The sequence below is a fragment of the Syngnathus leptorhynchus genome, chromosome 6, assembly GCF_054491065.1.
Source record: "Syngnathus leptorhynchus isolate UIUO chromosome 6, UIUO_Slep, whole genome shotgun sequence".
Lineage (NCBI taxonomy): Eukaryota > Metazoa > Chordata > Actinopteri > Syngnathiformes > Syngnathidae > Syngnathus > Syngnathus leptorhynchus.
In genome coordinates this window covers 4,343,514-4,357,758 of record NC_141200.1, presented here as the reverse complement: position 1 = coordinate 4,357,758, position 14,245 = coordinate 4,343,514, and the positions used below count along the sequence as shown (strand labels likewise).

General features: G+C 41.6%; 1 protein-coding gene across 4 annotated transcripts in view; it reads left to right on the top strand.

Moving 5' to 3' along the window:
- The window catches only part of tln2b (talin 2b), a 64,997-nt gene extending 57,812 nt beyond the window's left edge, over positions 1-7,185 (top strand). For all 4 annotated transcript variants that reach the window (XM_085913985.1, XM_085913982.1, XM_085913983.1 and 1 more), the window contains exons 51-58: positions 18-125; positions 561-666; positions 1,452-1,576; positions 3,088-3,213; positions 3,319-3,381; positions 3,456-3,638; positions 3,706-3,831; positions 4,073-7,185. In XM_085913985.1, coding sequence (XP_085770111.1) covers positions 18-125; positions 561-666; positions 1,452-1,576; positions 3,088-3,213; positions 3,319-3,381; positions 3,456-3,638; positions 3,706-3,831; positions 4,073-4,201 — 966 coding nt within the window. In that variant the 3' untranslated portion in view covers positions 4,202-7,185. The remainder of the gene's footprint in view (positions 1-17; positions 126-560; positions 667-1,451; positions 1,577-3,087; positions 3,214-3,318; positions 3,382-3,455; positions 3,639-3,705; positions 3,832-4,072) is intronic.
- The last annotated feature ends 7,060 nt before the right edge of the window (positions 7,186-14,245 follow it).

Genomic DNA, 14,245 nt, shown 5'->3' with positions numbered 1-14,245 from the left:
TTCCTCTCTCCATCCAGAAAGCGGCACACCACCCAGAAGTGAGCCAAGACTTAAAAATCAAGGCCCTGCAATATGGCTCCGAATGCACCACGGGATATGTCAACCTTTTGGAGCAAGTCCTTCAGGTTGGAATGAGACCGTCACGTTTGTTGGAGTTGAAAATTAAATGTACACGCCTCTTTAGATTATGAAATGGTGTGGAGTAAATATTTACAATTATGTTTCATAATGTCGTATTAAAATATCAATTCAAATAAAAACTGAAATTCCAAATGTATTTGCTAAACACAATCATCCTGCTATCTTAATCCTGTCGCTAGGTGAATATGCACTGCTAATGCTAAATGCTTAAATTAGCCCAAATTTTCTGCCCTGTCTTTGTCCACCCTGTCGCCAAGCTCACATAATTTGCTGGGGTTTTTTCTACAATATGTGCTTGCCATCACCTTGCGCTGATATTGATAAACGTACCTTATTCATATATTTGGCTAAAAGTAGTAATGTGGCGGTGGTCCTAATCCTTTTTATGACGTTGGCATTTGAAATTCACGTGTGTTCAGGTGCTCCAGAGGCCCACGCCGGAGCAAAAGCATCTACTGGTCGGCCATTCCAAGCATGTGGCTGCATGTGTGACGGAGCTCATCCAGACGGCCGAGGCCATGAAAGGTGAAGCTTTAGCATCGAGGCCTTTAATATTGCAACACACCGAGATTGTCAAAATGATTCCCATTGTGAACTCGTTTCAACAGGATTTCATCCATGCTAGCAATTAAGTTGAAGGCGCGCTAATCCTCTTGTGTATGAATATCAGCGAGCGTCACAACTCGTGAAATCCGTCGGTGTCGGGTCACTACGATCACATTAGAAGATTGAAATGGAAGCAAACGGCGGTGGCGCTGCAAAATGACTGCAAATGAAGCTCAGCTGCGGTTAGGACACAAACACGTGGGCCGCGCCGCCGCGTCTGACGGCGCTAATAGATTGTGTGTGAATGAGAATTACATTTCAGAGCGTAGAGCGAGACGCGCCGGGGCTATCGGCTTTATCTTTCTAACATCCCATGTGCTCTCTTTCCCTCGCCCCTCTTCTTCCCTTGCTGCGTCAGATGGAGGTAAGTGCGTTGGATCAACTTTCATCGAGTCTGGAGGGGGGGGGGGGTTGTCGAGGAGCATGGAAGGGAGGGGGGAGGGGGCGGTTAGCGCAGGGCAGATTTCCCCTGAGCTCAACGTAATCTTGGAAAACACGTTCACATCTGCCTAAGCAAGCTGTTCCCAAAGTGCTGCGTTTTATAGACCTCTGTAAAAAGGCCCATCAAAAGTCAATTGCTTCCTTTTAGTTTCTCTTATTTAACATCGCAGCAAGCACGCAAAGTCGAGCATCACAAAAAATGAAAAGTCATCATTGGTTTTTGGAAAAAGAAAAAAAAAAAAACACGCGCCGGTGTCTTTCAGGATCCGAGAGCGCCGACCCCGAGGACCCCACCGTTATCGCGGAGAGCGAGCTCCTCGGCGCAGCGGCGTCCATTGAAGCCGCCGCCAAGAAACTGGAGCAGCTAAAGCCCCGAGCCAAGCCCAAGGTAAACGCACCCTTCTCGGACCTTTTCCACCCACTCACACATTCTGGCACAGACACACTTTGTTACCGCATCATAGCAAAAAAGGTGACATTGTCTTCCCTTTGAAAGTTTCTTTGCTCTGGCTCACACAAGCTGCTCCTCTTCAAACTCTTTTTGAGCTCCGTCAAACTGAGTTTAAAAAAGGTCCAATGGAATGTCGTGACCTTTTTTTTTCCCTAGAAGGCCGGCCTTCGTTTTATTAAACATATTTTCTCCTCAGTTAACGGAGATGATGATGATGACGACATGGTGTTTGCGTGTGATGTGCACCGGCATGATTGTCTGTTGTGTGTTTTGAGGATCCTTTAATCCCTCTCGCATTTGCCCCTTGTGCTTTCCTGCTTCCCTCTTACTCCTGTAATTGTCAGAGCAACCTGTGTCATATGAAGGAAGGCATATTTAGGTCAGACCACTTTTAATAAAAAAAACAAAAAAAAACTAATGCTCTGTCTCATACTATAATTCCATAGCGGAATTTATTATCAGGCTTCTGTTTTTTGGGTTTTTTTAGGGGGTGGGGTTTTTTTTTTTTTTCTATAAAAGGAGATTAGTGAGTAAAAGGATTTTCCCCTCTTGTAGACGTCGGTGCCTCCCTCTAGTGATCTCATTTGACAAGACAATTTAAAAGGGAAATATTGCCAGTTGTTTTCCAATTTAATCCCCAATTACTGAGCGTCCTCCATGTTTCGGATCACGATCATGTTTTCATTTGATTTGAATCCTTCTAATTGGCCTTTGTGTTAGTTCTAACCCAGTGATTCTGTGCACAGGCAGAACTAATAAAATGGCAAGTCCTGCGTAATTTCCAGAGGAAACGACTCCATAAAATAGCGGCCCAATTTCATTTCCATCCAACCTTTTTAATCCTCTTTACTCCCGCTCCTCATCCGTCGTCACGGGTCGGTGAACGGACAGACGGACGGACGGACGGAGGGAGGTTTGCTTCTCCCACCCCCTGCCATGCATGTCTCCTTACCTCCCGACCCCTCTCAGAGCCTTTGTAGACCTGGAGGACTTCTCTGCAGGGCTCTGTGTGATATGTTTGATATATTAGGTTGTTATTCAGTCCAACTATGTATCAAACATATTCCTACAGTGTCCCGCCATGTCTCCTGCCACCTGTGCCTTTTGTGTTTCTGGAGATTTTGGGTGCACAATTGTGTGTTGTTGTTTTTCTTTCCTCCCTTGACTGTCCCTTAACTTAGATGGTGGTTAGTTCAGGTCCTGTGCAGTCATTCAAAACCAAATTTGGTTTTTGATTGAAGACACTGAGGCTAACGTGATAAATTTTGAGTATTTTGGAGGCGTCTGTCTAAAATTGTGAAGATAAAGCTGACAGCAGGCTTATTTGATCTGTATTTGCTGCCCTCTTGTGGCCATTTTATGAATAGACAATTTCAATGTTTGTATTGAAAGTCATGTACTGGCTGAATGTATCTTTGTCTGAATTTTTTCTCTTCTTTGACCTCCAGCAGGCCGACGAGACGTTGGATTTCGAGGAGCAGATTCTCGAAGCAGCCAAGTCCATTGCCGCGGCAACCAGCGCTCTTGTCAAGTCTGCATCAGCGGCCCAAAGAGAGCTGGTGGCACAGGGCAAGGTCAGTCAAACATTCAAAATGCATCAAAGTTGCCAAGATCGATGTAATGCTCTGTATTATTTCCACAAACACATTTTTGAAGCCACTAGATATTTTCAATTTCAGGTCGGATCCAATCTAGCCAATGCGGTGGATGACGGCCAATGGTCGCAAGGACTCATATCTGCTGTGAGTATTGTCGTCTGGGCGTCAGTCAAACAGAACGACCGAGTGTGAGTTTTTTTGGATGTCAACCGTCGTAGGCCCGCATGGTCGCCGCGGCCACCAGCAACCTGTGCGAGGCGGCCAACGCGTCGGTGCAGGGCCACGCTAGCGAGGAGAAACTCATCTGCTCGGCTAAGCAGGTGGCCGCCTCCACGGCTCAGCTGCTGGTGGCCTGCAAGGTCAAGGCGGACCAGGATTCTGAGGCGATGAAGAGACTACAGGTGGGGGACCCTCCGCGAGTACGCTTCGTGAAGGCGTGCATACTAATTCCGGCTCGTCTTCCTAAAGGCCGCTGGCAACGCGGTGAAGCGAGCCTCAGACAACCTGGTGAGGGCGGCTCAGAAAGCAGCCTTTGACAAGACGGAGGACGACAGCGTGGTGGTGAAGACCAAATTTGTCGGCGGCATCGCTCAGGTACTCGGATACACAAATACTCAACGTGTAGTGGATGTTTTCTTATTTATTTCTATTATTTATTTATTTTATTTTATTTAACCCAAGTACTATTTATCATCTTGAACATGTCGTGCTAAATGTTAGCAAAATATGTTCCATTGATTATTCTTAATGCTTTAAACTGAAGAATCTTGTCATTCATTCGTTTTTGAGAAATTTTAGATTAGTATGTTTATTGTCTCCGCCCCCTTTTCCTCAGATCATCGCGGCTCAAGAGGAGATGCTGAGGAAAGAGCGCGAGCTGGAGGAAGCCCGGAAAAAGCTGGCTCAGATCCGACAGCAGCAGTACAAGTTTTTGCCCAGCGAGCTGAGGGAGGACGAGGGTTGATGGCCGGGCCGAGATGGGACGCCGGCTCTCCTCTCGTGTAACTGAAGATTATACAGCACTTGAAACAGGCCTGTTTGGTAAGACAACCAAGTGCCTGTGCTTCACCGTGTATTTGTGTGTATGTGTGTACGCGTGCAAAAAAACGTCAATGTTTGAGAGTCGTGTGAGAAACGTTAATGTTACAATAATGACGTGAAGAAAGTTGTAAATCTATTATTGTTACTGAATGTTTTATAATCAGTGAACAGGTGGCAAAGTCGAGCTAAGGGTCCCATAGCTTGTTTTATTCCAGGCCCAAAACAAAGGCAGTTCGGGGTATGTCTCATTTCACCACTAGCTTGCATGCACCCTCGAATCGATACATATCAAAGAAGCTACTAACCAATCGAGTAGTCGAGCATAATGGCACTTATTACATGTAAAAGAAAAATGAAGAGCTTTTTTTTTTTTTTTCAAAAACGCCATAAATGCCAATTTAAAAAAAACTTGCCATGCCATTCTCGTCTGTACACAATTATGTTATTATTTATACGTTTGTCGAACAAACTGAGCCAATGAATTGTTTTAATGAAATTAATTCATGTAAATGTATTTTTTTTTTCTCAGCATAATCCAAATGGATTTATGGCGTTTTGGAAAAGAGCAAACCTAGAAGAAAAAGTATATATTTATTCTTGACTGATATTTTAAAAAGAAACTAGTTTTTCTTACCGGGTGGACAAAAAAAAGTTGCGACCAAAATGATCTGCTTGCTTTTCATTTGACTCCATTTTTGAAAAACACAATCTCACACAGAGCAGTGCAACAAATTTGCTTCAAACATTTTTTCTTGCACTAATAACAAGACGATAAGCGTTGCAGTGGAACTTCCGGAAGGATTTTGAAATGACATTCATCGCGGTTAACAACAGTAAAGTGTAAATATGCGACTTAAGATATTTTTCCCCATTTTAAATTCAATAGTTCCATTGTTCTTCTAATAAAATCAAATACCTGCAAACTATCAGCAAAAACTTGCAAGGCACAAGTAATTTCTAAGTATTTTATTAGCAATATATTTCATGACTGAGTAATTTAGTGAGTAGGAGTTATGACAATAAATTAATACCGTACTGTATTGTATTGAAAATGTACTATTTTATAGAAAAAAATGCAACAAGAGCAATATGAGCATCGTGTAAGGACAGTTGCATGCGCACCTCCATGCGACATTACGCGTCCCAAAAAACGAAATGGCAAAAAAGGTACGTGTGCTGAAATAAGGGGAAATTATGCTTTGCCATGAAAACTCTATTTTGCCTTCTTCAAAGTAAATTTTAACTTTATGACGTTTTATTTGATTTTTTTTTTTTTTTACCCCAAAAGACTTGTTAATGTATTAATGTAATAATGTTAAGTTTATACTGGCAGTTTTTAACATATATGATCCAAAGTGGCTTTTTTGTTGTTGTTGTTTTTTAAAATGGAACATCTGTAAATTTTTTAATGCACATGTTTGAAGTTTCAATACTTTTGTCCCAATTTTGCTGTTCCCTAGCAAGAAGCTAAAAGACAAAATTCACAACAGGTTTGACCCACAAATCCACCAGTAAATTTCCTAGTCCAGTTCAAATTAATATTTCAAAAGTCTTCTTCATCATGCTGTTTTTGTCTGTTATGACTTTTGCAGTTCGACCTGTTAGCGGCCATCAAGTTATGCGGAAAGTACAAAAACGTTAAACATGTGCATTTAAAAAAAATTAACCAGGTCAAATTAGGTTCACTGGCAAACCTTTTTTTTTTCTTTCTTTTTTAATTTCACCTAATTTTATGAGTGGTGTGGATTTTATTGATCGTATAAGATCTGTTTGTCTTGTCCAATATTTACATTTCCAATATTTATCGTCTCACATTGGCATTTACGATGTAAACTCACTGTATTATCGCACTGGCGAGCTGAGAACGGGAACCGACTGCACGTTACGTCGAACGAAACGAGCCTATTGGATGCACTGAAATCGCTTTAGAAAGCTTCCGTTTGTTAGAAATCGAAGACATTCCTTCGCACGCCGAAAAAGGTACCAAACTTAAGCTCTGGTTGAAGAGCCCGGGAATTTGCCAGCAGGTTAACTCCTGCGTTGTGTCTCATGTGCCTTACTCGAGCGTGTGGTGCAAGCAGCTGAAGATCCGTCCCGGTTGGGGCTTGAGCCTTGAGAACTTTTTTTTTTTTTTTGTTTGCCAATCCCCATCAAGGCCTGAGGGCGACAAGTGGAGTTCTTTGCCATACGATCCAATGCCTTGGCTGCCGGCCCATACTTGCCTATGTCGCTAGCGTGGATACCTTTGGGAAATTTCAAAACTTGGACGGAATACTAACGGCATTCCTTGAGCATGTTTTTTGTGTTTGAAATTATGAGAAGTTGTTTTAAAAAAAAAAAAAAAAAAGAACTGGGTTGTTCTTGTTCCCGTATGTTTCATGGAACCACTTTAAAATGTCTGTTTTTACCAGTGCTGAGCAAACATCTAAGGCTGACACTAGTTTTGTTGTTCGAATGACTTTTTTTCCATTGCATTCATTTTATTTGTTTTGGCTGCGTGTTTGGTTTTTGCTTGTTTACGTTGTATTCAATTTTATTTTTACATTGTTTTATCTAACCCAGCACTGGGTCCAAAAAGAGACCTGAATAGTAAACCCAATCTACTCAAAACCCAAAACTTGGTCACGCAAAACAACCCAGAATTATTTTCTGCGTACAAAAAAAAAAGTCTGCCACAACAACAAATCTAATGACGGGCCAGTGTGTTTGCCCAGCGCTGTGTATTTATTGTCTGAATGATTTGTGCAAATATTCAAGCAAATGAAGTGAGGAGGGAAGTTGACTGTGTTCTGAATTGGTCTTGTGCAAAACCCCGTTTAGTTGGATGACTTGATTCTCTATGTATGATATTTATCTGGTCACAAAAGTATTTTTGGTATTCATCACAAAATAAAAATAAAAAATCAAGCCGATCTGCTTTGTTTTTGTCATTTGAATGGCTTTCTACATTCTTTCCAGCAGGTGGCAGCATTGTCTCATGCAGTTAACTTTATACCTACCGATGGAAGTCAAACCAAATATAGAAATAGTGGATGTGTTTTTTGTGTTCCCCTCTTTTCATTCCTATAGTGAAGTTGAAATGAGCTCACGATGTTACAGCCACATCATTTCTCCAATTAATAATAACAAGCTTTTTTTGTTGACATTTCCTTCCCTATAGGGATGCTACGATAGTGGGAAGGCCCGAGGATGGTTCGTTTGCTGGTGTCCCATCGTATGGTGAGAGCACCATATTTGGATCGTTTCACTCATCCAAGGCCAAACAGACACACAGGAAAAGGGCGAGTGACGCCACGTTTTAGTTGTACTCTGTTTAATTGGACTCTGGCATTTTTTTTTTAAATGCCATCATAACCGCTGGAGAAAAATGACATTCGATTGAGGAGTGAGCTAAGTGGCTAATATCGTAAATGAAAACAAAAAGTTCTTACGCGTTTATTATTTTTAATATAATTGGGACATATTGGTTAATATCTTTCAACGATGATGTGACACTTAAAATACATTAGCTTGTCCTCACCCGGGTCACACTTAAGGACAATTTCAATATTTTTCATGAACCTAACACTTTTGTGGAATTTAAGAGGAAGTCAGAGTACCCGAAGACTCCACACAGAAAAAGCCAAAGTCGTGATTTAAGCCTGAGAACTGTTAAGGCAGACGTGTTAACCATTGGCTGCTGAGTTGGCTGCTTTTCACTTTTAATCCTTCGAAATTCTTGTGTGAAGATTGCTGTCCTGTGGCAAGCCAAAGAATTTTTCCAGCTGACAAGTAGTTTGGTTTTCAGCTGGCTTTCTTTGTCTGAGGAAATTGTTACATGGTGTAAGGAAGAAACATTTTGTGCTTGTCACTTTGTTTGGACTCCAAGCTTGTTGTGAGGTCATGATGGCATTCCGCTCTTCGAGTGTTCTCGCTGAAGCCACGCTCTGGAAGATAAACCTAATATTCATCAGCTGACAGGGGCGTCTTATTGCTCGGGTCTGGAGCGCATGACTATTTTAGGTCATGGCATACTGTACCGGGACTGCTTCTGCTCGTAGTAAAAGGCCAGTGGAAAGAGCTTTGATTTAGGATCTTACTGTAACATGACTCTCGATGCTCCTAACTGCTGTTGCTACTTCAACGTTCCATCTCAGATATCATCATTTTCACCGTCCTAGTCTTTTCAACATTCCCGGGGCCTTTATATAATGGTAGTAAAATTTGCCAAGCTCCGCCAGATAACAAGTAGGCTCCACTTCCGTGAGTTGACCGGGGGCTTCCTTAGCCAAACGTGTAAGCAAGGAAGACGCCACAGTATTTCTCCGTCAGCAATGACAGCAAGGCTATATTGGGACAGAGCTGAGACTTCAACCTGTCCTAGCTAAATTTGGACAAGGAACAGCAGGAATATTTATCAAATGCTATCATTTGACACCCACTTCGATCATCGTTTAGTTCTTAACAGGATTCCTTTTGATTTCTTTTATTTTCTTTATATCGTATTTCACACGAATCGGTGTCGAGAGGTGACGCGAGGATCGGAGGAACCGCCGTGTCGATTGCAAATGATCTGCGGGCAACCTCTTGGGATTTTCAATCACAGCGCAGTGAAATGCAAGACTGAAGCTTCTTAATTTGGAAACTTTGCTTCGGGCCTGTTGGATGTCTGTCACTCTGTGGCATCCACGCCCCTTTTAGAGCTGAACAAATAGTCGGCATCATGCGTAAGTGTTAAGGAAGGGGACGAAACCGGGTGGTCGTTTTCATTTAACTGTAAGGTTCCTAGGAAATAACATTTTACCCATCACTCAACTGTTGGGTTGAAAGTAGCTCAAATTGGGTCAAACCTAACCCAGGACTGTTCCCCATAAGGACAAAGCACAGTTTTGTAAATTAGCTAAATTTGACATATCCTCAATGCTTTCTTTTGTTATATATTTGTTTTTTGTTTTTTTAACTTCCCACACTGTCTGGGCCCGCCCTTTTTTTTTGTCTTTCGAACGGTCATGCCGGGCGATCAAACGTGACTTCAGACAGGCTTCACTGTAAGAATGCAGGTGGAGCCGAGACGTAGGCATTCCTCAGTGTGGCCAAACCACGCGGCCCACTCGCTGTCGACACACACACACACGGAAGAAAAAAAAAAAAAACGCAGCGGAATGTCTCCATCGCCTTTGTTTCCCACGCAATATGTTAAGGGTGTGCTTCACACCGGGTGATGGTCATTTTTGTGGCTTTCGACTTCCTTTCATAAGTCAAAAAAAAGAAAAGCTCTCTCACTAAAAATGAACTTTTGATGAGGAACACCCTTTAGTGTTGAGTGGGACACACTCGTCAAAATAATCTTAACGACAAATAAAATAGCTTCAAAACAGACACGGGGAGAAGTGGCGCATCCTTATCTGCCGCTCGGTTTAAAGTTCCCGTCAAGACATTTTACGGCCTTCTGGAACGGAAAGAAGCATAGCTCGTCTTTTTGGACCGCACAAACGGGTCCCACCGTCTCTGCTGACTGTCTGAGTCCAAGACACACAGTCCATATATGGAGAAATATACAAACTCGGAAACGTCTCGGCCACCAGAAGTACTCCGGTGTGCCCGTACGGCAATAATTAGACAATATAAGAAATGTGCTAATGCTAATTTAGCTCGTTCAAATGACTTGTCCTTATTTTCACCTCTCTTGACCATCCCTGCATACAAAGAAGGTTTAAAATAGATATTTTTCTCTGTCAGGTCTAGAATTTAATTTTCCGCCAGGATTCCTGAGTGCTGCATGAGTTCTAAATGAATCATGACAGCCCACTCCCTCCTCCATTCCTCCTCTTCCTCAGTCGGTCAAAGCCGAGTGAGCAGCATCAGATATGGCCGACATTCCTTCTTCTCGGTGTGTCCCCATCTGTTGGGGAGGAACACAAACAAACAGTGTGGGCGGCGTAAGGCCACCCTCCTCCTCCAGAGGCCACAAATATTTCACCATTATGACCTCTCGCCAAATCTTGTGTCTGCGGCATTGGCAACCTTGACTTTTTGTCCTGTTCCTGCAAAGTTTAGCCTTTTTTTGTTTTGATTTTTCTGACTACTCTAAAGTCTAGTTACAATCAAAGTTATGTCATACTAAAACACTTTTGACCGATATTTGTATTTCAACTAACACGTTAAAGATGCTAAATTATGACTTACTAGGTATGGGTTGACAAAGTCGATCTGGTTAAAAATAATCATAATGTCATGACGTTTTCCAATAAGAAGAAGCAATTTTCCAGGTCGGGGGTCAGAATAGATAAATCAATAAAAATCAGAAACAGTTATTGATGACACTGAACAGCATTCCCTGTGAATTGACAGATTCATTCTTCGCCATGCCGTATTGTGTATCCAAGCCTTGTTGCGACACTCCAGCAGGTCCCAGTTCTTGCAGCCAAGTACAGCTCCCAATCTATTTAAATGGATCATCGCTTTGATTAAACCACACCACATCACTGACCCAGCAAGGCTTGAGTTACAGCTTCGGGCTATGACACGCACTCTGATTATGCGCCGCCTAATGGTTATGACCCTGCTTGGCGCTATCTGATTCCAGAGTATCTGTGTATATATATATATATATCTGGAGCAGCTCTGCACAAATCATCAGATGGCATCTAAAAGGGAGACTGCCAAGATAGCGCTCAAACGAGCAAGAGACTTCAGTATCCCTGAGTTCTTTCTGTAAAAACACGGTTTAAAGATACCTAGGCCGCACGAAGCTCAGCTTGTGAAAATTTAGATAGAAAAAAAATGGGGTTGTTTTGTATAGAACAATCCTTATTGACTTAAAATAGTTCAAAGCTAAGCTAATAGTAGCTTCAATTAACATTAGCCTCAATGCTAGCTAACGTTTAGCATGCTATTATGGTACTAAAGGATTTCACTCAGTAACTACCAGAACTAAACAATATGTTGAATGGTTATCTGTTATGAGAAAAGTCGCGATGACAGTTTGAGTTCCACCAAGCATCAGAAAAGTTAATTGCACATTATTAGTTGACATTAGCTTAACAGCAGAGAAGCTAATTGACTTGACAACTTTATTTGTAGTGGATAATATATCAATCAAATATTTTTAATGAAAAAAAAAAAACTTCTTGAAAAACAACGTGGTATTAGAACTATTTACCGGCGCCGTTATGGTAATTGACGCCTTTTTTGAATGCCAACGACGAAACAGTCCGACCTAATTGGCATGTACAGAAAACAAATAATTCCAAACAACATCAGTTAAAAGTGTGTGAATTCACTCCGTTATCACTTTTCGTGTCCACTGGAGACATTTTTTTTTTTTTTATTCAAGGCCTTGTTTATTACCATCACCATTACTTTAAATATGTGACATGGCCTTATTTATCTAACCCGCTCTTAACTACCTGACATTGTGGCAAAGTGAAGACGAGGTGAATATGCATTGGGCTCATTTACAAGCACCTGTCAAAAGCAGCTGTCGGCTCTCTTAAACAACCCATTGGAAGTAGAGAGACCATTAAGATTCGGATCAGAGGGGTTCCGCATGCCTGATGGGTTCAGAACATGCAACAGTTGTCTCGTGCTAAGTGGCTGCTGTTTGCTGCCAGTGACAATCAAACAAAGTGCTTGTTTTCAAGAACTATAACATCTCGGCCCTTTGCTTCCATGTGTTTACACTCTAGACACAACATTAGGCACACCAAAAACTACGGCAAGTCGTGCGGACATAATAGTAATAATAATCATACAACAATAGCGCTTACATTATGCTGGTGTACCTAATGAAGTGTTCTGTCCTTGTGTTTTAATACACAAAGGAGGGATTTGGGACTTCTGTCATCAAAACAAATGCATTGAGTCCTTGCTGCTATTTTTATCACGCTAAAGTGTCAACAGGGGAAATAACATAATGGATCTTATTTTCATTCCCAAAATGCCACTAATAATCCGGCTTTGCCTTGACAAACCTTCCCCTGAGTGCGGTCGGGGAAAATTCTGTTTGGGATGATAACGATCACATTACAAATCCTGAGAAGAAAAAAAACGCTTTTAGGCATTTCTTAAGATACACCACATGGACAAAAATTATTGGGAGGTTTAAAGGTGGAATGAGCGATACTTTAAGATAATCCGAAAGTTGATTCTAAATCATTTGCTAGTTTGTGATGAGAAGGAAGGAACTGAGATCATATTTACAAGCAGTGCCAGTCACCATTAAACAAATGCCTCGCTGTTAGAACTAGCTGGCGTGTAGATTATCAAGATGGTTGACTATTATTGTGCATGTCAGTCAGCTCAAACGGTCTTAATGGCAAACACGAGCCTCGGAAGTCTTCTCATCATTTACGTCGTCATGGAACATTTCTGGATGCTTCTCTAACCCCGCGAGTCGTCATTTGCCAGGCGTGGCGACAATAATGTATAAAATCCATCAAAGTCCGGACAAGACAGGAATTATTTTGAGAGACATATCTAATGGCATTGGACCTTGGACATTTGGCACCCGGGCTTGGATGCATATTACAGACCAAGGCAGGTGCATGAAAGAGAAGGCGATCCTAAAAATATCCAAAGTATCTTTGTAAAGATTATAGAAGACACTTGTGTGTCCTTGCTCCACACCCTTCTGGGACTAGGGGCCTGCTTTTTAATAAGCCGCTTTAATTATTTTGACATTGAAATATAGAGTATTTATGAAGATTTATAATATATGTCATGTCATGGAAACAAGAGTAAAAAAAAAAAACGTTTTAAGAAAATTATTCTTGAGTTTTTTTGGAGGGGTAGTTTAGTTTGTTATAAAAATTTAATTAGAAATAATACAAGCTAGTAATAAAACAAACAGCTGTTTTTTGAGAGGTAGTTAAAAATTAAATTAGAATTAATACAACCTAGTTACAAAACAAACAGCTGTTAATAACATTAATGAACAAAATAACATTACAAAAAGTTCTTGTCTTTGGATTTGGGCCTCAGGGATTCAAAAGGGGCTTCAAAAACTGGGCAGGGTGGATCATGAGTCAGGTGAATGTTGTGGCAAATGTTTGAAGAGCCTGAAAAAAAAAAAAAAAACGTAGCCTCGGTTGAGGCGTGTCGCACATCCCCAGTTTACAGAGGATTTCCTGTCCACTATCAGGTGAAAATCCCCATCATCACACACAGCGATTGTCCCGAGGGTGGGCTTGGCCACAAAATGAAGCCCCCCTCCCAGGCCCAAGCAAAGCTGCCAAGCACACACACATACACACACGTGCCCACGCAGACAGACATTGTGTGTTTTTAAAAGCCTGCTGGAGCTACTTGTGGTCCCAAAAGTCAGCGGGAGGAATGACTCCAATTCAAATCGGCATTGCAATGTAGTAGAATACAATTTTTTGCATGGCAAAGGAGGCAATTTGGGTCAAATTTGTGCTCAAATGTTCTCACTGTATTTCATTTTCATCTCTTTTGTTCTTTTTGTGAAGCACATTGAGCTAACTCGTGCACGAAATGTGCTATATAAATAAAGTTGCCTTATCATGAATCTGATTAATTTTACTATGTACAACAGATTAATTTATTGCTTGTGTTTGTTTGAAAAAAAAATTGAATAGAACATTGGTGCAATTAGAGTTATTTTCCAAATGTTCTTGTGAAATATGAGAAAACAAAGGATCAGTTTTGCGTAAGCTATCCAAAAAGAATCCCATTCACATAATACGGTTTGTTTCCTATTCAAGAAGCTGTGGCTTCATCTTCATCCTCCGTGCACACAAAGTGGCTTTTCTTACATTGTCACCCTCACCCCATATAAAGACGTATCAATGTTTGGGAGAAGACGAATCAGCGAGTAGACCCTCACAAGACGTCCAGGCACCCTCGTATGCACGCACGCACGCAGGCAGGCAGGCAGGCAGGCCTCCTCCCACCCCAAAAAAAGTATTGGATGTCTGAAGGAATCCGCAGGCCCCCCCTCTTCTAAGTACATATTTGCGAGGGCACA